At 34.3% G+C, this 25,615-nt stretch overlaps 1 protein-coding gene and 1 non-coding gene across 2 annotated transcripts; one reads left to right on the forward strand and one right to left on the reverse strand.

The window, feature by feature from the left end:
* The first annotated feature begins 205 nt into the window (after positions 1–205).
* Positions 206–20,534, forward strand: LOC108568643 (zinc finger protein Gfi-1b-like). The gene is made up of 5 exons (XM_017929848.1): positions 206–568; positions 5,021–5,170; positions 10,372–11,248; positions 11,806–11,987; positions 19,223–20,534. The coding sequence occupies exons 1-5, from the start codon at positions 403–405 to the stop codon at positions 19,414–19,416; spliced, it is 1,569 nt and encodes a 522-aa protein (XP_017785337.1). The 5' UTR covers positions 206–402; the 3' UTR covers positions 19,417–20,534.
* Positions 20,535–21,695: 1,161 nt separating this feature from the next.
* On the reverse strand, positions 21,696–21,767 carry Trnap-cgg. Its single transcript has one exon. It is a non-coding gene; the product is annotated as a tRNA-Pro (tRNA).
* Positions 21,768–25,615: the final 3,848 nt, after the last annotated feature.

Below are 25,615 nucleotides of genomic sequence, written 5' to 3' on the forward strand. Positions count from 1 at the left end.
TGAAACTGGTGGAGAAGAAATTGGTGATGAATTAAATTTATGTCGGTATGTTTTGCGGCTGGGACCGCCCCTTTTGTTTCAAGACCACGCCTTTTCCTACAAATGTAGGAGGGAGTAAGGGCGATAATCGTTTGCTAGGAGGCGTGGCTTATCTCAATAACAGACCGGGATATCGTCCCAAACACTTGCTGATGGAACAGTCGTCCTCCACACGAAGTTTCGTTTGGACGCGTCATCCCCTTTGGTACGGGAAAAAACAACAACAACATCCACAACATCAGATCTACACGAAGACAATCTTAAACTATGTTGTATCGTTGAAAGTGCTAAACATTATCGACAGTGCGTGTGCAAAAGAGCAAGAACAATCCGATTCGAAGAGTCCAACCTGAGTGGTCAACGATGGCCATGGAACTCAGTTCGCACAATCCTATGCCTTTGGACTTTAGCAGTGGTGCAATCCGCGGAAACTCCGGAAGTCCCGTGAACCATCATCAAGCAGATTCTGCACCTTCCAGTCCGCCGGGTAGCAGCGCGTTCCGAATTGTCACGCCGAAGGGAAGAGAAGGTAAAGCGAATCGAAATCATAGAATCAATTAAACCGATCAAAAGAATCAAAAGTCATTTTACGACCCATTGTCGCTTTATCGACGGCAATAATTCCTATTTTTTTGATTGTAGACGTGTTTCATAAAATACCGCGCGTTAATTCCACCCAAATCCCTACAAACAATAAAACCGCATTCTTGAACGGGAAAAGCGGATAAATTGGATTATAATTTCAAATACATTTAATTTGGCGATAACACTAATTTGAAATGTATTTAAAATAACATCTATACTTGATACGCAAATGTTACGATCATCTTTTTATCCATCATATTCAAAGAAAGTATATTTTTTGATCCACTTTTTTTTAATAAAAATATTTTAGTACCGCAATAAATTACTAACGAAAAACATTACCATATTTATTAATTAATTAAACAATCGATTTAAATATATTTTATGTAATTTTTGACTTTGTTTTCAGCTTTTTTTAATAACTTATTATCATATAAATTGCAAATTATGTAGAAATATTAAAGCCAGTAATAATAATAATGTATATATTTTTCCATATAATAAGAAATTTGAAAAAATTGACGATTAACGTTAAATTAGATCATTATTTTAACGTATATAAATAATGTGATCATAATTGTCACTTATCATTTGATATGAGAGAGTAAAATAATACCTGACACATTATTGATAACAGATTTTCGGCATCACAAAATCATGCTTTAAGCGGGTTTTGATTGAAAGTACTCGAGGTAATAATAATCACTTTAGAAAAATTACATCCTCTGAAGTATGCTTTCCATTTGATAGTTGTTTATCTAAATCAATGTAAAATGTAAGTAATTATGTTAGTATTGATTATGATTTTCCAGATTTGAAATACCTCATAATAATTTCTATATAATCATGTCTATTTTATCAATCAATGTTATTTTTTATGTATTAAAGAATAAATAATAATGAGTAACTTTTCTGAGTCAATGAATCATTAAATCGATAAATCAATATTTGGAATAACTAAATTTTATTAATAATTAATTTTGTGTTGACTATTGTTTTGTATAAATATAGAAAATTACAAATTATACTTGATCAAAATGTAGAAATTATATAATTATATTAGTATTGATTATGTTTCCAAATAAATTATTCCATGTACTCGTATAAGGCGGCTTTCTTTAGTCAAGTTTGAAAAGAAACTAAATTTAAGTTGAGCAAAAAAAATAATACACAAAATTATTTTGTTTTAAACAGTCCGGGATATTGACTATGCTAGGTGTATTGTATTTATAAACAAATTTAGGGCTTTATGAATTGAATTAATAATAGTCTTCACCATTTTGTTTTTCGCTTATTTAATATTGATAAAATATATACAATTATTGTTTATCTACATGAAAGTAAATTGTTAATAATATAATGATATTTTTAATGTCCTCGAGATTTTTAATCGCTTCTGATAATTTCTATTAATAATTAATCTAGTCACAATTTTTTTTCTATATAAAAAACATATAAAAGAATATTAATTGTATATACAAAATAAATATTAATTTATAAATCAAATAAGATATGTAAATCTTTCAACGTGCTACTGCCTTTATGTCCAAGAATATTCTTGATTTTTTTAGAAGTAAAGTATACACATTAAGGTATTATTTATTTCTTTTAAATCAATGAATCTATATTTTGTAATATGTAAGACAATTAAAACTTTGAACAAATCTTATAATACAAATCAAAATAAAACGATGTAGAAGAATTGATTCGTGTAATAGAAAAACAAGATTCAGTTGTACATTGCTTTTTATAATATAAAATTGAAAATCATATTGAAACTGATTAGACTTAGCGTGTGAATGGTTTTAGGGGATTTAGATATAGCGGCTATTTTCCAATAAACATGTAATCTAATCATAAATTTTGCAATTTATTAATTTCGACGGTATGCGATGGCGTTTTCGAACTGTCTCAATTGTCGCTATTGGCTATATGCTATGAGTAAACTACATAGAAATGTACATATTTTTTTCTGATCCTTTTGGAGTATATTAATGATGCGATAGGGGAGTGGGCATCGTTTTTTTTTGTTGGGGAGAGAGCGAAGGATCGGAGGAAGGGCGGGACACGTTTGTCCTGAAAAGCAAAAACTAATTATTTTTTCGTCAATTTCAATTAACGCGAACCGGGCGCGAAACTCAATCCACTGCGGCTCACTTCAAACAGAATCCAATATAGAAATCAAATTATTTCCAGCGCACTTCTATATCCGCCAAAAGACCGAAACTGCTTTATCTCTTTTATCACTTTTACATTACAACGGATTAATTTTATCGGAGAACACAAAAATGAAATGAGAGAGAGAGAGAGAAAATAAAAATAAAAATTATACACACACACAAAGTACGTTATGGAGCCGAAAAAGAGAGCGTTATTAAAAATATGGGATTTGTTTGTTTGGATTAACGTTTTCGTTGTGCGCGCCGATATTTTCCCATAGCGAGAAATAAATTGACGTATTTATTCAGTCCACATGCAATGTGTACAACTGAAGGAAACCGAGAAACGAGAATAAAAAAGAAGGAAGAAAGGAAAGAACACGATGATTACTTTTTTTTTTCTTATGTAACCTGATCCTGCTAAGACATTACATATCCCATGACGTACGTAATGTATGCGAGTGTGTTTATAAAAATTTAAATCTCATAATTTCTTTCGCCTCCAGCTCCATTTTTTTTCTACCAACGTCGCTCTTCTGTGAAGCACATGCTCCGACACAAATCCGACTTGTTTCCACGCATTGTCCTCCACATGTTACCATTATATGAGCCACGTAAAAATCTAAAGACGCATTTCCGATTCGCACATGTGGCAACCACCAACTAGAAAAAGAAAGAACATTAATGAGACGTATCAGGACGATAAAAGGACGAGTATCGCAAACATCCTCAGCCGATTAATAATGCACCAACCAATATGTTGTGATAGTTGTCTTTAATAGCATTATCTTCTTCGGCCGCATTATAACTTGACAGACGTACCAACCGGTAATCCTCTTACGCAAGATTTCTTTTTTACCCGCCCCTCAACAAACCGATATTTATAAAGATAGAATGCATTCATTATTCAAGGTAATGCCATTTCCCGCAGAAATATATATCTATATGAACGCAAACACAACTTTGATGAGAAAAAAAGTAAAAACAAGAAATCGCGTCAATCAATCACATCAAATCAAAAACTTTGCTTCAAAAGAGAGGAGTAATTACCCGAAACGAAAAATCTGTGTGTTAAAGCAAGATTTCAATCAAAAAAGAAAACCTCGAACAAAAAAATTAAAACCTAAATATATTTGGATTCGGTGATGTATCTCTGGGGTGTAGACAGATGCGGCGCCTAAGTTGACGTCATGGTTGTGAAGCTAATGAAACGAAATCGCTTCAAGTCAATTGTACATTAATTTGTTATTTCCGATCCTCTCTTCTCGTACATGGACCGAGACTGCATGCACATAGTGAGAGTACTAATGTACTCGCTCTTCTTCCTACGCGATGATTCAAGATGAAGAGGATTAAAAAATATATATTAATAAATAGAGAAAAAGAAACGCCGAATGCATGTGAAACATTGGCGCACATTCGTTTCCAAAATTTTTTCGGTCCAATTACCACCAATTATGTGGCCCACACAGACGCATTAAATTCTGCTGACTAAATAAATCCTTTGGCGGTGCGTATCGCCATTAAGAAATTTTCGTTTTCGTCCCCGGGTTTCTGTCCTCACAAAGAGAACCGCGCGAGATTTCCTTAATTAGTTCTAACGTTTTTTAAATTCGGTGATTCACTTCCATTTGTTCATTGAATCTATATCCCATTTACTTTACTTACAGTTTATTTGACCGAATTTAAAAAGGAACCAGTCTTCTCATTCAAGACAACAACAAATACATTCTGTCATGTATGACATTTAAACATGTGTTTATTTTATTTACTTCATTCTTTGATAAACAACTTTATAAATAGATTTATGACATCCAAAACGCTTTATTTTTATTCCACAGTTAAGAATTAATAAGTATTTATAATTAAGATTTTTTTTGATATTATTTCGACAAGAACATGAAATCAATTTTTAAATCAAAATAAAGATATTTTAAACATTTTATTTTGAGGAAATTTTACACTATTTTATAATTTTAATTTAAGTTTTAATAATTATGATTCTATATATATTTTTCAATTTTATAAAAGAATCTAAAGAAAAACTAAATGTATTTTAATTAATTCATTCAATTTTATATAAAATTTTAATGGAAATTTCAATTTTTGTATATCATGAAATGAAATTGATTTATGAAACATAAATGTAAGAAAACTATTAAGATTCTACTATATATTTAATAAGATATTATCGATCTGTATGTTTGTTCTAAATTCGTTTTCTATTTTTTTTGCAGGCGAAAGACCGCTTTCTCCCTTACAATTTCCTCCAACAGGATTCGCATCGTACTGCAGAAACCTATGGGGATCTCCGGTTTTGGCTGCTGGTCCAAGATACATCTCACCTTTATCACAGCCCCACATCATCGTTCCGGAAAAGCCAAATGGTAAGTAATTGTTTTAAAACAAGTAAACATAACTTGTTAAAGTTGACTATTAAATTGTTGATGATTAAAAGTGGACATGTAAAAGCGCCATTAAAGAACAACAAATAGAAAACAACAGCGATTGTCACGAAAGCTGTATTATAGCAATATTGTTAATAATAAGAACATAAATTCAACATACGTACAATCTTGATGTGAATTACGCAACTCCTGCGGTCTGGAGGGAGCAGAAAACCGGAAGCGTTGTTTGCCTTCATTCCGTGCAAGATTAGCATCGCTCCACAAATATTATAAAGTATTCAGAATTATTTTCCTTCAGTTTCATTATTATCTATACCTGTGTTTCATATACACATTTTTTTTTATTTGTCTTTGTTTTCTCTTCTGGCTTATTTCGTTCTAGATTCCAACAACTGATTTCTATAAGACAATTTCGTGGTGTTTGTGTGTGTGTATGTTTGGTGACGATCGCGATTAACAAAAAAAATAGGTAAATTAATCAACGTTTCGTGATGATGATAAAGCATCAGCTGCAAATACATATGGAACACACGTATGGGGAGTTTCGGTATAAAGTTTTCATTTAGTACCGCTGCGTTTTGTATCGATATAAAAATGTGAAAGAAGGTTTCGAATGTGTGTGCAAGGATTAGGTATCCAGACGTTGGCGGTGATAGCGGCTGGATAAAAGGCCCTATAAAGCAGGGATTTCTGATATCGATGTCAACATGATGAATTGCTTCACGGATTGTAAATCACATTTAATCTAAACGGCGGATTGTTTGTTATGTTGATTTTTCACGAAATTAAATAACTGTCTCTCTCCGACACTTTTGGATCCAATGACCGTGATCATCGCATTCTCCTCCTTGTCTTTCTTCACACCTCTTCTGTACACATGGCTTTATCGACGCCGATTTGATAACTATTAAATAAACTGGAAAAACATTGTATTTGTATACACACAACGTGTATACGAAAGAGATGAAGAGAAATTTGAAATCAACGACAATTTACGTACAAATTTAATTTAAATAATTTGAAAAAAAAGTAATTATTACCTAACATCAAAATTACATAATTTTGTAATAATTTATAAGAAATCTCTTTGTATATTTAAGGTGTCTAGATAAAAAGAACAATTAAATTAATTTTCAAGTGAACAACGTGATATACCACGTGAAGTAATAAACTTGATTTAATTAATGTACGAAAATAATGATAATTATTCCAATACGTGTCATGATAAAAATGGCGCATTATTTACGACCGGTGCGATATTCCCAATAATTTAATTCCATGCAATAAAGTCGGATGGAAATACACAAATAAAAGTAATAACAAATCGAGGCGTTATCGAATTTCGCCCATAATAAAAATAATAAAAAAAAATAGAGTTATGGCGATGTGACATCAAATGATTGCGCGCGCGCGCAGATTTTTTAAATAAAACTTTTGACGTGGCTTTCGGTAATCAATTAATCACGGCAATAAATTTTATCTGAACGGGATTATCGTGGGTTTACGGCGGAACAACATACATACAAAAAAAAAGAAAAGCGTTATATCGGTTTGATACATCTTCGATTTTGGCTGCAGCGATTTTATTGCGGTTTATTGATTTATTTATCCGCGTCCAAGAATTTCTTTGCATGAAAAATAGATGTCGCAATGATTCGAGAGCGAATTCGTGATATAACAAGGAAAACGTTATTGCTGGAGCGATTATTATTGTTGCCTTTGACCGTTTCGTGCAGTAACGAATAATCAAAAATTCTCACTGTTACGAAGCACAAACAAAGCAGGCGCGCAAACAAAACGGGGTGGAAAAAATGGGTTTTCCATGGAAAAACGTACCCTCATGCACAACATGTATCACATATATGCATATTAAAATTGATTTATATGTTTCCATAACTATTTGTTCAGTGCATGGCGTTTTTGTATCTGCCATCTATATTTTATCAACGATATGTTGGAGATAACGTTTGTATGTACTTGTGTGTGTATGTGTGAAGGGCGGCGCTTCGAGGAACCCATTTCCCATTCCCATTTCGAATGCAAATTCGCTAAAAGTCTGAAGACCCGTCATTATGAGATTTTCTTGTGACACACGCTAGGACCTTTTCTCTAATTACATAATGGAAATGATAATTTCCGAACAATCGCCCTCCCAGTTTCTGACCCGAAGAGTCCTACAGATGGGTTTGGAATTGGATGGGATCAAAGGGTACCCAACTTACATGGACACGCGACCATAATCCTTGCACGGCCAATTTTACCCGAAAAGAAAATTGCTCTTTCGCCCATCGCCTTTTTCCTACACGCTTCAAATTATTCATTCATCCTTTTCTGGATTGTTACATCCGCGTTAAATGATTAACTTTCATTATTTGTAATTACTATGTGCTCATACATTTTTAATCAAACAATCAACATTTTTAAGCTAAACATAATACATTCCTTAAATATTACTACGTTTCATTCATAAAATAATAATTCTTACGGCATTAAACTTCAATCAACAGTACTAAACTAATAGAAAATTTCTATACAAATTATTTAAGAAAATTTTTTTATAACAAACATAATGCAAGTAATATCTACTTCATTTTTTTGTATTATTATATTTCGAATTTAATTTATATTTTACAAAAATGAAACTAAAATTCCGTGATTTTATATCCAATAAAATGTCAATAATTAATAGAATATCTATAGTGATAAGCAATAAGTAGACACATGAATCTACTATTAAACTAGTAAGTAAACATTAATCAATGGATATATTAAGCTATCAATTGTATTCCATTTATTTTTTCTCTATAGTATATTTATTCTTTCTATGATTATTAGTACACTTAGGAAATGAGTTTGGCATGTAAAGCAAACATCGAAGACAATTGGTGTCGGTTGTAGTAGTAGTGGAAATTGATATATAACAGCGCGCGTATGACTAGTCAAACAATTAATTACCAGGGCTAATTCCAAGGGTCAACCAAATACCGGTTCGGAAATGACGTAATGACCCTACATGTGGGGTCTTTTATAAAACACACGTGCCGCCACTTTAGCATCGGATACAATTATCTACTTCAGCAGAAATTGGAACTATCCTTCCTTCCAAACAAATCACCTAACGCATCGCAATTATAAAACTTCAGTATTACGTATTTTCATCTTCTCTTGCATTTAACCTAATTTATTTTCGTGTTTCTTTTCTTGATGAGAAAAAGAAATATAAATGAATCCTCATATTTAATTCAGCGCGAGGTCCGTATTCATTTCGTGTGTTATTTGCACTTGAGTTTTTTGGTGTGTTATTTTTAATTGGTAAAGAAACGAGAGCGACAGGACAAATATAATTAAGTGGAACGTAAATTGCCCACCGAAAAGAAGGGCGAGAAAATAATAAAAGAAAAACGTAGGGAATAATATAAATAAATGTAACGCTCGGTGGAAATTCAAGACAAATATTTGATTAGCAATTAAAACTGAGTTCTTTTTCTCTTCCATTTTTTTTTGTTCATTCCCTCTTTATTCTACGTTCGTTCTTGATTAATTACATCGAGCCGACGTGACAATTATATCGAAAATTGAGACGTTGTGCATGCACGAATCGAATTCAGGAATCATTAGGTAACGGCTTCGTAGCTCCGCTCCACCCTAAAGTAAATATGGACTATCGGGCTCATTTAGTCCAACACGTAACATATAAAGAATGGGGGTGTAATATTTACTGGGATGCAGAGGAGGAGGGTGCTCAGGATCTGAATAATTCATGGCTCTGTGTAGGCGACATCTGTTTCGGAGGCGAACTGTATTAGCACCAGTTTAGGTTGCACTTTTTTCCTGCTATATTATTATTATTAGCAGAAATTCAATTGAAACCGGCCAACCCCAACGCATGTTGTGCAACAACCAATCCCGACGAATAAAATAAATCCATACGGATTAAAAGCAAACAACAATATTATCGTTGCATTTAAACTAAAACCTGTTGGTTTTTAATCAATGTTTAATTGCGGACATTCAGATTGATTTGCATGACACAAGATACGGTGCAAAAAGCATGCGAACCGCAACTAAACTAANCCGTTGTTTGTTTACACTGACCGAATTTACAATAGAAAACTATGTATATTTGAATCTACTCTATAAGTATTGATTCTTAAAAAACTATTTATGGAATTCCTTAAGAATTCTTATGGAATTTATTAATCACAATATTTTTTTAAAATTCAAAGTCTTCAATGAATTTATTTATTTTGTTTTTGATAAATAAATAATATTATTAGTATTTCAAATATATTTATGTTGCTTGTAACCTGCAGAGGTTCTAGTTTGTAAAGTAATGGTTGATGGTGAGGATGATTAATAGAAGCGTTTAGGGTTAAAAATAGGAAGAAATGATAAATACATTTGGGCTGTCAGACGTATTGAAATATGGCAGAGCGAAGAGAATTTGTCTCTTTAACAAATAGTGATTTCGCGCAGTGTTTTTTAATATATTCGAGGGGGAGACTCGCTAGTGGAAATTCCAGTCCGAAATGTACTCGTAGCGATTTTTTTTATGGGCAGTGTGTACGGATGGAGCCGGGGTTATTTTGTCGGGGTGTATTGTAATAATTGTCGCTAACGTCCGTGGTCGCCGGGGTGATGGGGTACACATTGTTGGAGCTAATTGAGGGGGCCGGATTGCGTACCCTAGAGGTTTCAGTCAATTTACACTTTGCATGACATGATACAGCTCATTGCACATTTGGTTACGCTCTCTGCGTGTACAAGTTTCAATCTGGCGACATTGAAAACTCACGTTGTTTTTCTTCCTTCCTTCCGCCGCTAGACAGACGTAGACACATTCGTTTTTGCTTATTTTTCCGAATGGGAAAATGGGATTAGAGTTACAATGCGGATGCGTCTGCGGATGGTTTGCGAAGTCGTAACCGAAGTATCGCGCTTTCCCTCCTTTCCCAGAGGAGAAGATCCCGTCGAGTAAAGCGGAGCCCGTGTATTTGCGACAAGTTCAGTAACGTTGAAACGTACAAATCGCGGGAACACGATGATGTATGACCTCTTCACCCCTAAGCTTTATATTCCATTCCACTCGCAGCGAGCATCCATCATCAGACTGTCTTTATAGTCCCCTCGTATATTTTATGCTTGAATCCCGCTAAAAGAGACACCTTTAATTGTTCCAGAAGCAATAAAGTTCGGCATCAACCGTTTGGTGAAATCCGACGATGAGGAAGAGCAACCGTTGAACAACAATACGAAAACATTTCTGCATCATGAGGGAACAACAAGTTGCTACAGCGGAGACGAGCATTCTCCGAAAACAAAGTGGGAATCGTCACCTGCTAGGCCATCGCCGACGACGTCTCCGGAACTGGAGGTCGATTCACCGCCTCCTTCACGTACAAATACCCCATCTCCAAGACCACCTTCCATTACCGAAATCCCCAAAACAACTCCGACGCCGCTGAAAAAATCTGAGACTTTCTCCGTCAGCGCTCTGCTACGTCCCGACAATCCCAAAAGCAAAACCGACCCGTGCTATCAGGAAACCATCTCTGTCACCCGCTCCTATCTCTACCCACCTTTCGCCGACTTAATACGCGATTCCCAAATGAAGCAGGATTACAACAATTTTCTCCCACGCAACTTCCTCCACCCAGGTTTCCTTCAACCGAACATGTATCCGCCGCGGGAAGGTGAAGAACGTTTTCTTCCTAATCCCACGTCTCTATACTTCAGCGCCATGGCTGCGGCAATGGCGAACGGACAATCGACTACCCAAAACCCTTATCCGCCTCCCCCGACCACTGAGGAGCTTTTCAAACTTCGACACCTCATGAACAATTCAACCGGGGTCCATCCGCACCATCACCACCTTCTCATGCGACCCGGAATGGTGCCCATCGGAGACGTCTACTCGTGCATAAAATGCGAAAAAATGTTTTCCACCCCTCACGGACTCGAGGTTCACGCCAGACGCTCTCACAACGGCAAACGCCCTTTCGCCTGCGAACTTTGCAATAAAACTTTTGGACACGAAATTAGCCTCAGTCAACACAGGTAAATTACAACTTTACACTATTATTATATACAAAAAAACATATATTATTTTAATCTTAAAAAGCAGTACTCCATAATGCAGTTTTTTATTATTGATATATAAAAATCTATTAAAATTGAAATTATTTACAAAAATGATTAATATTTAGAATTTGCAATAATTGAAATTATTGAATAGGAAAATGCAACCTTAAAAACAATTGTTCGTTAGTATGCACTCTTTTTTTCTATTTTTAAAACTTTAAAAATAAATGAAATTTTAACCAGAAATTATATTGATTTTCTACTAATCAATAATTAATTAATTTAAAATATTAATATTTATTTGAAATACTATTTATTTATATTCGTTTAAATTTTAAATTGTTGATGTATAAAACTGGAAACAAGTTTACAGACGAAAGTTACTTTTGCATGTCTGATTTAAAAAGTATTTATTTTTTGCTGTATTTGGTTATTATTTGTTTTGTAATTTTGTTTCGTTCGTTATGTATATGTAAGATCGATATGTTTGTGTATCACTTTGGGGAATTAAGTTTTGCGGTGTCTTTTCACAGGGCCGTGCACAACGTCGAAAAAGTTTTCGAATGCAAACAGTGCGGGAAATCGTTCAAGAGATCCTCGACGCTATCGACCCACCTGCTCATACACTCCGACACTCGGCCCTATCCCTGTCAGTTCTGCGGAAAGCGTTTCCACCAGAAATCAGACATGAAGAAGCACACCTACATCCATACAGGTCAGTACCGAATTCGATATTCCATTTCGCTGCGCATAGTTACATAAAGAAGCTTGATTTTCGCTCGAGATTTGCGGTGCAAGAGCAGCAGGAGGGATGGGTTTTGGGGATGGAACGGAAAGTTTCTTGGGCGATAATAGCACTTGAGCTTGAGTTAAGCACTAAAAGGGAGGGTGTTTGTTGTTGTATGTGTGCGCGCGTATTTACCGCAAGGTTGGAGGAGTTATTGCCCTGCGCCTTGTCTAATTAGTAAATAATTCACTGGTAAGCCGCGTCGGCAATTAATAACGCTACCGCCGTCTTAACGCCCTCTGAAAGGGTTGAGCGCCTCCTCTCCGAACCCTTTGATTTATCGCATCACTCCGTCCGTTTAATAATATTAAATACGTGCCTTCAAAAAGACACCTAAAAAAACGAAAACCGACGGAAAGCAATTGATGGCCCTTCTTGTATCACTTCCACCATTGCCTTCTGCTTCTCTCATTCTTATTTTTTTTTTTCGTTTGTTCGTTCGTCCCTTGTTGGATCACGTAGGTCGCATTTTTTAATCCCGCGTTACGGAATCAATTAACGTCTCAACTGTGTTTCTTATAATTAGACTTGGAGGCAATTAGAGGAAGAAAAGAAGAAGCGTGGAGGAAAAAAAAGCGAGAGTCCCATTTTTAAAATTAGCATTTTCGCTCGAAGGGTAATTTTGATTGCAACGTGTACACTTCTTTTGGGTCGAAACCTCGTGTCTTCCGTTAATTGCGAAAGCCCTGCATGCGGAGCGTCACTTTTTAAGACCTCCCCGGCCAATTACGCGAAGGGCGCTCGCACTTTCATTTGTTTCCACCCTTCGCTGTTTCATCTCTTTCCAGAGTCCTGGGACCGATTTTTATGTCGCCATAATTACATCGCGCCATCACGTAGCTTCGTTTCTTTCTTTCCTTCCTTCCATCATTCTCTTCACTTTTCCTCCTCTTCCTCCATCCAAAACGCACCAACTTCGATGGGAAATCGGTTAAAAAGTTATTTGGTTATTCGCATCCTCCTCGTCCATTAGAGGGACACGCGGCCACCCTCTCGCCTCTCAAAGTGCCGCTGGTGTCAGGTTACAGATAGGATCAAGCCACCCCATGCTAAAGGGGGATTACCAAAGCCAATAATGATAATTATATTAGTATTGAATTGTAATTCTATTCTCACGCTCCGGACTCCATAACGCCTAACGACCGCGACGTTTATTAAAACCACTACCATCCCTGATTTATAACTATTTTGGGTAATTCATCCACACCAACCCAACTCCGATTATTTCATAATCCCTAAATGGTTTTAATTGTCGTCGCTCTTTAATGGCCTTCCCATTTATTGCCAAATCTAATACCAGCCCTCCCTCGCTTTTCTTTCCTTTCCATCAAATAAATCGTAGAAGATTTCAATTGAAATCCCACAATAATATTTCTAATCTTTCATTGCACTCTTAAAAACGAAACCAAAAAGCTTCATTTAAACAAATTTAATAAATTTTATTAAATAAATTACTAGGCAACATTACTTATTTTTTTAATAAATTACAATTACGTTCGCATGATCTTGACATTCTTATTTTATTGTTTTTATTTGGATTAATCTTTAAATAAACATCAATTAATCTAATCAATTTCGTAAAGTTTTACTGCTTTTAATCCGCGTTGCATTGACATATTTCAAGCAGTAGATTTTATTAAGGGCAGCAATAAAGATATTGTAATTAGTTCATACAAACATAAACAATGATAATATTTCTTTTTTACAATTTATTAAAAATTTCTTAATATATTAATAATTTGCAAATTTTATATTTAGTTAATTTAATTTATTCTTAGACATAAGAATAAATTAAATGAATATTGACTTAAAAAAAAATAATAATATGAAAATAGTTAAAAAAAAGAATATGGGACTATAGGCAAAATAATATTGTACTAATTATTAACTAACCATATAATAATATATAAAGATGCGTACACACAATGCGTGAGATGTGACATATAAGTGTATCAGAAGTACTAACTATTATTGATTATTGAGGTAATTGAAACTGAAATGAATGGTAGTAGTTGGTATGCTTGACATATATTTGTAACATAATGAATATTTGTTTGATTTTGACTTTTTCTTAAAAAAATCTGCATTAAAGCAAGTAAAATCTCATTGCGATAGTTAGAAAAAAGCAGCGACGGAGATATTTGTTAACTAGATTGTTAACTCAGCTCAAGAACATGCGGCGTATAGTAATGAGCGGGTTTAGTGGGGGGTTAGTGGGACCCAATATTCCGGTGGAATCGTAGACATTCTTGAGTGTCCTGGCCCCGCAATCCTGGAACTATGCAGGACGAGTTTCCAGCTTCGGGTGGAATGTCCGCCACCCATATAAGGATATTTAGGGCGAGCTTTTATGAATTTCTGGGAATCTGTAAAGGGCCCTCGTCGGCAGATTCCCAGACAATAAACTCGGACGCAGGATACTGCATCTCTCTATATATATTATATAGGTCTAAAAAAATATAGAATATAAAATAAGATGAAATACGATGGACACAGTGTGAGAAACAAAAGGGGAATCTGACACCGTTTTTGTTATATTCGTGAGGGACGAATTCCCAACGGTGCAACTGGCGAATTGATGCAGGATATGGGATGGTGCATGGTCGTATGGGATGAGTCAGTTATTAGTTATTTTATTTTGAATGCGATTCGTACCATGGATGATGATAATCCTTGCAACCTGTTCAAGACCAGAACGGTGCGAACACCTACCGGAATAAAGGGTCCGGATAAGTGGTGGATGAGAGTGCCGAGCTCAGGACTGGGGGGTTAATTTTAATTGCGCGATAAAGAATGCGGACGCGGACGACCATAAATCAAAAGTGATCATTAAGGGAGTCTATGTGCTCCCGGATTTCAGAGTCAAATTGAAATTCCTCGCGTGCCCCAATATCTCTCTCACCCTGTGTGCCGTTGCTGCCAGAGCAGCGCCTGCCACAAAGGCACTCGTTGAAGGGTAGAGAGAGGAGGTCCAGACGCGCGCATCACCGCCATTCCATTCCGACGAGGAAAATCATACTCATCGGTATCATCAATAATTTTAAATCCAGATTTTTATTAATACACCCCTTTAACAGCTACAAATAAAAAAAAACAATCTACATGTTTGTTGAAATTTAAGGTTAAACATTTAACAAAAAATAGTTGGTAAATGTTTTATAAAACTTTCAATATAACATAAATATGTAGAAATACTGCGAAATAATATTTTAGAATATTAACTATTTCAAGACATATATTCATAAATTTCAGTGTATATAGATTTACTGCAAACATAGCTCTTCTAATAAAATATTGAGATCAATTTTAAAGCAATTGAAAATTGTATAGACATACTGTATTTGTTTAAGAATATTAACTAACAAGTGATTGAACATGCGGCAAAGATTATTTTTTTAAAGACCCGCTTCCAATTTGGTCAGTTGTTCGAGAGAGCGTGTGTGTGTTTTTCTGAACAGCGTTTGCCTTTTTGATGGAGTGCTGTGCCCATAAACAGAAGATGCGAGAGGGGTTGGTGCATGGGGGGTGCTAATAAAATTAAGGCAGCAAATGGCCCCGCACGCCGACATCACGACACATGCTACTCGCGTCACGGCAGATACATATAGATAACTAGATAACATGTAGAGAGACGAGGAATGAGACTCCCCCATGATGAACATCAGAAGCGTAACAAAAAAAAAGAGAAGAGAGAAGGAAGAGGAGACGAATTGGCTTAAGTAGCGTGGTTTTGTAAAACGAAACCAATCACGCAGACCGATGGGGTAGAGAGACATCACATCCCTCGCCAAATCGAATTATGCCAAAAACTGATTGCACAATTGGCAAAATCGCAATCCCAATTAAATAAATGCACCCGTCGAAATGCTGTTGGTATTTTCGTTCGGGGGCAAAAATCCACATTGCATACGGAGCAATCCTGGAACTAAAACACTCGAGAGCATCCCCCGAAAAGGTCCTCGATACGCGACCAATCAGACTCCGGCCACTTGAGCCAAGCCAAATTTAGATTGGCCTTTGGCTAAATATTTTCTTTCCAAACCACCCCATCGGGAGATGGAGTTTACATAGTTGTCCTCTCTATCCCAGTATGTGCACTTCGCATTAAGTTTTCCGTGCGATTGATTCGCCGCCTTCCGCGCCGCCACCACCACCAGCCGATAAAGCAAACACATATCTATATATCTAACAAAAAAGAGAAAAGAAAATAAAAAAACTGAAGAGAGAGCACCGGCTCGTAAATACACCCCAACCAAAACAATAAATCTCTTGTACAGATGGGCGCTTCCATAACAATGATATCTAAATAAAGGAAAATCAAAAATACATTAGGCGACGCGATGCTGCAATCATTCCTTTAAAAACGACTTATATGAGCTATACACTTTAATAATTGAATATTATGGGTTCTGGGGAAGCTCTCAGTGAGATTGGGCCAAACTCACTCGCTCTAGATTTCGTCGATTCCAACCCTTATGCCGGCTGCTTTTAAAGTAACAAACGCCTCAACTGCCACCCCCGACCCGTTCCGCACATCCAAACCCTCCACCCAATTGCCAACTTTCGGGATAATATAAAACAGATGACTGCGGAACCATCCGCGTAATGGCGGCAGATTTCGCGCCGTGGTTATGTTTTAATAGAATTTACGATTATTGCCGTAAAGGGGCACCCCTCGCCCATACCGACGGCAGATTTCCCAGACTTTTAAGTGGATATTGCAATGCACTCAAACAGATGATTTCCCGTTGTCCCTGCGCCGCCGACGCTCTCCATCTATTTTCCCAACAAGCAACGATCACGAAGAGAACCAACAAACGGGACCGAATAATAACGCCAATAACAATAAAAACTAGAGAAGAAACGATATTTTGAATTATTAAAATCCTGAGCGCTCCCCGCGCTACAAATTACATCGTTCCACAAATTTTGTATTTAAATCTTCCGCCCGGCGTCTCTTGAAGAACTCGCATAAAAATTTAAATTCCACCACTTACATAAGTTCACCTTCACGGCTTTTTAAGGGTTCATATTCTCGCTCTTTTTGTTTTACTGTTTTGTTTTTTACGGTCACTTTCCCGAATTAATATTGAACCATTTGATTCATGTTTTCAGTATTCATAAAATTGTATTATATTATGCCATAAATACAAACATTATAATAAAGTTTTAAAATTGTTTACAACATAAATACCTGCAAATCAATAATTATACAAAAAAACTATATAAATTGAAATAATTCATATTTATTATTTTTCAATATTTATACATAGAAGAATTACAGAATAGAATAATAATGTAAGATACTTTTTGGTTTTGATTATTATCATACAATTTACACGCGCTCACAACTAACAATTTAATCTGAAAGCGTAATCATATAAAAGATGATAAAAATACCACAATGAAATCTCTTTATGTTTGAAAATAGAGGAAATTTCGAAGATAAGAATTTATTTAATATGGAGAATACTACAGTGTTATTGATTCAAATAATAATTCTAATAATAAATTCTAATAATAACAATTATTAGAACTGTTACAAAATTATAAGTATATAAATAAATAAAATCGGAAAATAAATAATTGTGTTCTCAACGAAACGATTGAAAATATACACTTAAAATATAATATTGGAGATTTTTTTTTTATAATTATTTATTTATTTTATTAAACAAAATTAAGTTTATAAATTTATTTGAATTGTAATAGGGATTTATTTATTTTGATTTTGCTTTATATTTATTTTAACTTGTGTGAAATATTAGTGAGAGAGAGATGTGGAAAAAGTTGGTGGAAACAAAGGGAGAAGCATTTTATTAGTTTATCCAGAATTTCGGTGCGGCAGAGGAGGAACGTGTCTCGTTATATTTATACTTTCGTGAATCAGAGGACGTCCTGTGGGATGGAATTTATGGCTGATTGGACGAATTCGCGCAGAAATCACGAGAGTGTCAGAACGGCGAGCGTCGACGACTAGAGCATCGCCGGAGGACAGAGGACCCGGGGGGCCGCCTTAATAAAGGTTTGAAGAAGCAAGCGGCGACTGTGATCTATACAAACTATATCTATATATGGACACGGTTAGCAATCTGGGCATGTAGCGTCCCGACGCCAGATAAATAACGGACCGGAGAGGTGTAAAAGAGCGTCGCTCGTAAAATCTCTTACATGAATGCTACACATTCGGATCCGAGAGCGAAAAGAACCTTTTAGTTTTCCACTGACATCGTTTAATTTTCCTTAGCAATCAATACTGAATTTATTTACAAAACTTTGCCGTCTCCATAAAACGATCATCAAAATGGCGGTGAACTCGTTCGGTTTATTTTATTCACTTTCATTTTACAAAAAAAATACAATTACGAAAAAATATCCTATCACTGCGGCAGTTATCGATTACGATTTTGTGCGTCCACAAAAACCAGTTCCATCTATATTTTTTTTTTGTATTTTCCTTCTCTCATTGTTTGTTATCGGAGATAAGTCCACGTTAAAGTATTATCGATTGCTATCAGTTTGCCGCAAAACCGTGATTCGTTCCCGTAAGTTGAATGAGATCCGCCCCCGCACCTTACGTTGCTATAGGAACCTTCACCGCGGGCCTCTTGGGATGGAAGACGAGTGGTTTGAGAGGGGAGCGAGGGTAGGAGGAAGCAAAGAAGAGACGGAGATGGAAAGATCAAATGAGAGAGAAAGGCATTAAGCAGACAGGGCGAAATCGGATATAATAAATGATAATGAAACTGAGAAGATTTTATTAGAAAGTAATTAAACTCTTTTATCATATTTTAATTATGAGTTACTTCACACCATTAGATTTACTCATTCTAAGTGAAGAAAGAAGAATAGAAACAATATTTAATCTAAAATTTATTGCATTTTAACATTTAGAATTTGGTCAATGTTCAGGTAAAAGCTAATTCTGTAAAATAGTTGATAATATATTTGATAGATGTTGTTATAAGTTGAAATTGCGTTTTATGGTACAAATAATATTAGCTTATTTTTATCTGATGCTAAAATCGTTTCCGCTGATTACAATATAATAATACCCAAGATACGAATGAATTAATCTTAATCTTAATTTGTCTTTTAAAACAAAATAATTTGAATAAACAAAAATCAGGTTAATAATGTATTGTTTTCTTGTTTGTTTCTAGGTGAAAAGCCACACAAGTGTACAGTATGTGGAAAGGCGTTCAGTCAGTCATCGAACCTGATCACTCACTCCAGGAAGCACACTGGGTTCAAGCCGTTCGCATGTGATCTGTGCGGAAGAGCATTCCAGAGGAAAGTTGACTTGAGGAGACACAAGGAGACCCAGCACACCGAGCTGAGACCTATAGTGACATAGTGCCAGAATCCCGGAGCTGGTGTTGACCATCAGCTTCCGGTTTCGGACAGCAGAAACGAGGCGAGCGTAGTAGATCTGCGGCCGGAGCAGCAGACCCTGGTGCAGCTGCAGATCCCGAACATCTCCAACCTCGAGCACAGGACGCCGCAGTCCTTGATCCATTTCAATGCGGAATCGCGAGCTGCGGCCGCCGTCGCCGCCGCGGCCATCCTGAGACCTCCAACCTTCTCAAACCCCCCATGGAATTAGAGACTCTCAAGTAGAAAACCAAATTGTAAACCAAAGAAGTTTAACAAATAACTCTCTGTGATTTTGCTAAATGAAACGCGAGGCCATATTAAATATGGTGCTAAATTAATTTATTCCGACTAGAGAACGGATATACCAATTTAATTAATTTTATATTTAAATTAAGGTGTTGAATGTGCAATTTTATTCTCTCATACCTAGTGCAATTGTTTTTTTTTTGTTTTTCCCTCCCCTATGTAAATATATAAATATAAATATTATACTCGTGCTATAAATATATATAAAAGTTTAACCACCATCAATTCTACGATGCTACTTGACCAAAGATTTTAGCTACAGACATATCAACAGCATTCCGGTCAGATTTTTGCCACATGCAGGCAAGGACGTGGATCTACTTTTTCTATCTCTCTCTGTATGTGTGTGTATACCTTTTTTTCTTCTTCTTCGTTCGCTTTCCGGGCGAACAAATTGTTTCGTTCTGAGGGATCCGGGGTTCGGGATATATCCTGAGGGAGGGCTGCAGCCGACCCGGCACGGCGGCCATATCTTTATTTACAACAGAGCGGAAACGCTTCCGGAATATTAACGAGGCCAACTCCTGATTGAGAGCCCGGATTTTAACCAAAGTTCCTGGGGAACTGTGAATTGAAATCGCATCGCGTTCCGTGAAGGAGAAACAGATTTCGCCGAATATAAAAATTTCCAAATTGATTTATCGGCGGATGCGCCGGGCTCTTGGAAATCGCGTAACCCCATCTGCGGTACGACGATACAAATGAGATTACGGGGAAAGCTGAAAATTCGAAACCGCACGCCTGATGCGATAATGAACGACATTTGCATAAATAATGGAAGAAGAAAAAAAATAATACAGCCTCGTTTTTAACTCGCGTAGAGGGGTTGCTTCGCCATAGTTGGTTCGACGAAGGGGTGGCAGTGCGACAGCCATCCAGAGTGCGTCGTCGGCGGTTTCCGGTTTCCGGTTTCAGCACTCTCGACCGCCCCCAAACTGTCATGTTACGCCGCCGTCAGCGCAACAACACCAACATGCCGAAACAGAATAAAACAACAACGACAGAACAGAAAAACTTTACTATCTATTTTGGACACTCTGCAATTAATTACGAAACGAATCCAAAAATAATGTGTAACAATTTTCTTTATTTTATTTTTAGGATAAATGTTGTACATTAATTGTATCATATTAATGAAAATGTAAAGGACCCACCTTTCTCCCCCTGAATGTCTGATTTGTACTATAGTTAATTATTATTTATCGATAATTAATTCCAATCCTGTAAATAAGCTATATATGTTTTATCAACAAAAAAACTAATTATAAATAAAATAATATAAAATACACACTTTCAATATACTACAAACACATGTAATTTAAATAAAATAAAATGTTATTTAAATCGTTTCTTTATTCTCATTCATTACCATCCACACCAATTAATATTTTCTTAATTTTCTTCTGTTAATTCATAGATTAATAGCGAACTTGAATATTAATTGAACAGGTTTAGTACCTAAATTGAATTATATAATATAACATACAGAATTAACTAGATTTACAAATTATATTACTAAAAATAGTCATATATTAATTTATCAATTGAAAAAATCACACCAGTAAGTATTTACTTATTAATAAGTATTAATTTCCTTTTCAAATTAATTCGAACGGAATTCGTTAGGTAATAGAAAATAATTAATTTAAATAGTTTCTATTATTTATATATTTAAGAATATTTATTGGCCCACTTTGTAAATACAATCATTTATGCTACAACCAATATTTTAAGTAAATTATTTTATTTATTTAACTTAAGTTAAAATCTTATAAGTCCACAAAAATGAAATTACATCACCCGAATTGATTAACGTTTGCTAACATTTTTAAATTAATTAAAACTCAAACCCCTAATTATCTCGATTTATGAAATATTGACTTATACCACTTTAAAAAATAACTTAGCATATAATATTTTTTTGTTATGTTGTAATTGCAAAAAAGATTGGTTGGGCTCGTCCGGGATTTGAACCCGGGACCTCTCGCACCCGAAGCGAAAATCATACCCCTAGACCAACGAGCCGTTGGAATCACGTTTTCTTAATTATCCTTATGAAGGAATATTTGATATGGTTGTATATGAAATTTATTGACTATATCTTAGATGAAAAGTTTATGTAGTGATGTAACAGTTTATAACAATTGACTAAATATATTTTATCTGAAATAAACATATTTTGGTTAAAGGAAGAATGTTGTTAACTTGAAATAAATATAATTGTACTTGAATAATATAGCATGGATTAAAGTAATTACATCTTTATTCGTTCACACATTAAGATTATAAATTTGTTGACAATTGATACTATTAAGAAAAGCCTTATAACAAGCATAAATTATATTACAACTATTGTATTTGCATATAAAAATGTATGATGTATTGTAAGTTGATAAAATATATATGTTTATGATGAAATAGGTATTAAATATCTAAAATTTAAAATGGTAATTGAAAATTAGTTTTATGTATTCCGAGTACTTGAAATCAATCCAAATTTCGTTAATTGAGTAAAATGGAAAGGTTTTCGTGTAACCCCGGAGTGGTTATTAATCCATCGGGCGGGAGAAAATGAAAAGGAGTCGCATGAATAAATTAGAATCCCGGTCGATATCCGGAATTTCCAAGGAGAAGAGACAATAGGTAAGTGATTGTTCCTTTGGTGCTTCTCCCCGGTTGGGAAAGAGGAGGAGTTGTAGGAGGATGAGGATGAGAAGGAGAAGACGACTCAAATTGAAGGGAATGGCGCGGAGGGTCGCTATCGCGTTTCTACACCCTCGGAATCCTAAATGCATTTAGTGTTCTCGCCCTGTTCGCAACAATTTGTAATAGAGTCTGATTTGATTAAGAAACTCCATCTTGACTTCTATATTAAATTCGAGCGTATTCCGCGAACACCAAAATACATATATACGTATGTATATATACATATATCCATTTATATAATAAATACTTGTATACATACGTTTATGTACGACAGCAAGCCGATAAAACTACAATTACCGAAAGCACATGCAAATTTTTAATTAATTTTCCGTGACACCACACATTGCGCAACTGTTTGTGAAGCGAAAATGTAAATTAAAAAGAACATCGTTGATGGACGCACGCTAATGCGATATTAAAATAAAACTTATGTAGTATTTCAATTAATTCATAACTGCGTAGATAATATAATATTCATATCAACCCTTATATATTATTAAAGGAAATTTAGTAAACGAATAACAAGACTTGGAATACAATTTGAAGATAATTTCTTAATATAATCTTAACAACACACGCATCTTATTTATTATTTTTGCCTAACAAATAATGAACATCTATTATTTAAATTATTTTATAATATTGATAGACACATAAATATAATTTGTTTTATGGAATATTAGACATAGATTAAAGATAACAATTTACTATTGACTAAATTCAATTGGATTAGTTTTTTCGAAAGTGTTACAATTAGTAATTTATTGTTAGTAATTCTTCAAATAAATATACAAAATCAAGAAATTGATACTTGAAATTTATTTATAATTATTATTGTTATTTAATTATATCAGCTGTTTTTAATTTACATTGTAATTATATTGTTTACAATATGTATGTAGAAAATACAAAAGTGTAGTAAGACATTAATTTTCATTTAATTTTCAAATAAATATACAAAATCAATAAATTATTACCTAATAGTTCTAGAATTAATCGATACAAATATTAGCAGAATTTACATCAAATTTTCTATGTTACTTAATAACAGTTAAATTCATAAAAAAATATATGGTGAAAAGTATTTATATTTCATTTTCTACATTAAGAATTGTTTATTATAATTTTAACTAAATCCAATTAGATTAATTTATTCTGAAATATTACCAGTGTTAATTAATTTTGAATAAATATTCAAATAAAATATATAAAATCATCATTATATCATAAAATTTATGGTGATCATTAATTTTAGTGTTAAAAATGTTTAAAATTTGATATATTTTGTACTGAATCTCTTCAATTATATAAAATCATCATCATCATCAATCATCATCATCAAAATAACAAAATAAGTAACGTTTGTATTTAAATTAGTTTATATACACTTTTTGTATGTGATAAGTTGTGTTATTACTTTTTAGTCGAATTTATGGATTAAAAAAGGGAAAATATTTGTTTCGTAGCATTTATGCTATTTTTTGTCCTCTATTGAATTATTTAACCTCTTCTGGTTTCCAATGTAATTGCGCTACACACATTCGATTACATTGTGACTGTTTTCTATTGGCAAACAACGGCGGGTGTAAGTTTAATGTGGAGAAAGGAGCTCACGGCAAGTTGCGTGCAGGGGGGCAACTGCGGGCTCCTAGGGGGTGTGTATGTATACGTCCATGTACATGTATACAGGATATATGTGTGTGTGTGTGCAGTTGCTCGCCGTAGCGAGTGGCACCCCCGAGGGCTATAACGCAGCGACCGTTGAGTGATAATTATGGGTCACGTGACGCGTAATTGTAAACCATTATTATTGCGCAAACCCCAGGAACATCTTCGCGCGTCTAACCCTTAAATCATTCTCAAGCCTTGCGTTCCTCTTTGCATTACATTATCTAATGCCAACTTATCCATTATCCCGAGACTGCAAAATGCATGAACGTTACTTAACAATGAACCCCTTTAGATTGCAAATCTGCAATAAAGTAATGGCAACTAAAGCAATTTAAAAGTGCTTTAAGATATTCTTTATTGCGGGTCGCGTTTTTATGGGATACTCATTTATTTGCTGCTAAAATGAACATTACGGAAAATCTTTTCTGAATGTATTTGATTACTAATATAAAGTAGACTTATTTTTGTATAGTCTGACATAAACGTGATGATTAACAAACTGTAACAAATAACTTTAGCTATAAAATGTATTGTAATGATTCTTGACTAAAATTAAAATCAATACTTTTATCTATGTCTGCTAATTAGGGCTTCCATTCATTCCGGTTCCACCGGTCAATATGATTACCGAAATTACCGGTAAATTTTGATAAGAAATATTGAAAAATAAAGAGATTTACCAATCTGTTGAATCTACCATTGTTTTAGTAATTGTATGAAGATGGTATAGCTGTCGTTAAAATAACGAAAATTTGAACAAGTCTGAATGATTTAGGTACGATTTGACTACTGTGTGCATATTTTTATTATCATTATATATGATATATGATAAATTTTGCTTTTTTATTAAGTAAAAATGTATATTTTTGTTGTTAATATATTAAAATTTTCTTAAAATTTTATAGTTAATTGTATTATCGCACACAAAATTTTCTATTAAGAAATTTATCGATAACCGGTTTTTATTAAAAATATTTACCGGTAAACAAAAATTACGGTAATTTGGAATTTACTTGTTGTGAGGTGCGGGTTATTATAGATTATTGTATTGATTTCATCATTCTTACTATCAGAACATTAGGGCTAAATTCACCAGCTCTAAAGTTAGTAAATTACTTTTGAATTTTCAGTCAAAGTGTAAAATTAACTTTGTTTTCTTACTATTTCAACTGACACAAATCCCATACTTTTTCTGTCACGTAACAATAAATAGTTCAATTTTACAGTAATTTTCATTGAGTTTCTAGATTTAACAAAGTTTATTATTTGCATTTATATAATAAAAGATATATATGCAAGTACAATATTATTTGTTCGACTTTCAAGTACTTTTTCTAGTTTCTATATTGAAGTTACCTGAACTTTTTGTTCGAGTTTTAAGTTATATGATATAATAATCATACAATAATATAGTAGGTGTCATGATTTGTTAAGATTAACACTCAATTATTTGGTATTAAAACGTTTTTGTTATTTGTATTCATTTAATAAATTAA

This window comes from Nicrophorus vespilloides, unplaced genomic scaffold (genome assembly GCF_001412225.1).
Source record: "Nicrophorus vespilloides isolate i.1.1-1 unplaced genomic scaffold, Nicve_v1.0, whole genome shotgun sequence".
In the NCBI taxonomy this organism is placed as follows: Eukaryota; Metazoa; Arthropoda; class Insecta; order Coleoptera; family Silphidae; genus Nicrophorus; species Nicrophorus vespilloides.

Bases quoted from the DNA above. Each gene is read 5' to 3' on its own strand.
- LOC108568643 (XM_017929848.1), top strand. From the start codon at position 403: ATGGCCATGGAACTCAGTTCGCACAATCCTATGCCTTTGGACTTTAGC. The intron at 569-5,020 runs GTAAAGCGAATC...TTTTTTTTGCAG, and splicing joins CACGCCGAAGGGAAGAGAAG to GCGAAAGACCGCTTTCTCCC. The intron at 5,171-10,371 runs GTAAGTAATTGT...TAATTGTTCCAG, and splicing joins CGTTCCGGAAAAGCCAAATG to AAGCAATAAAGTTCGGCATC.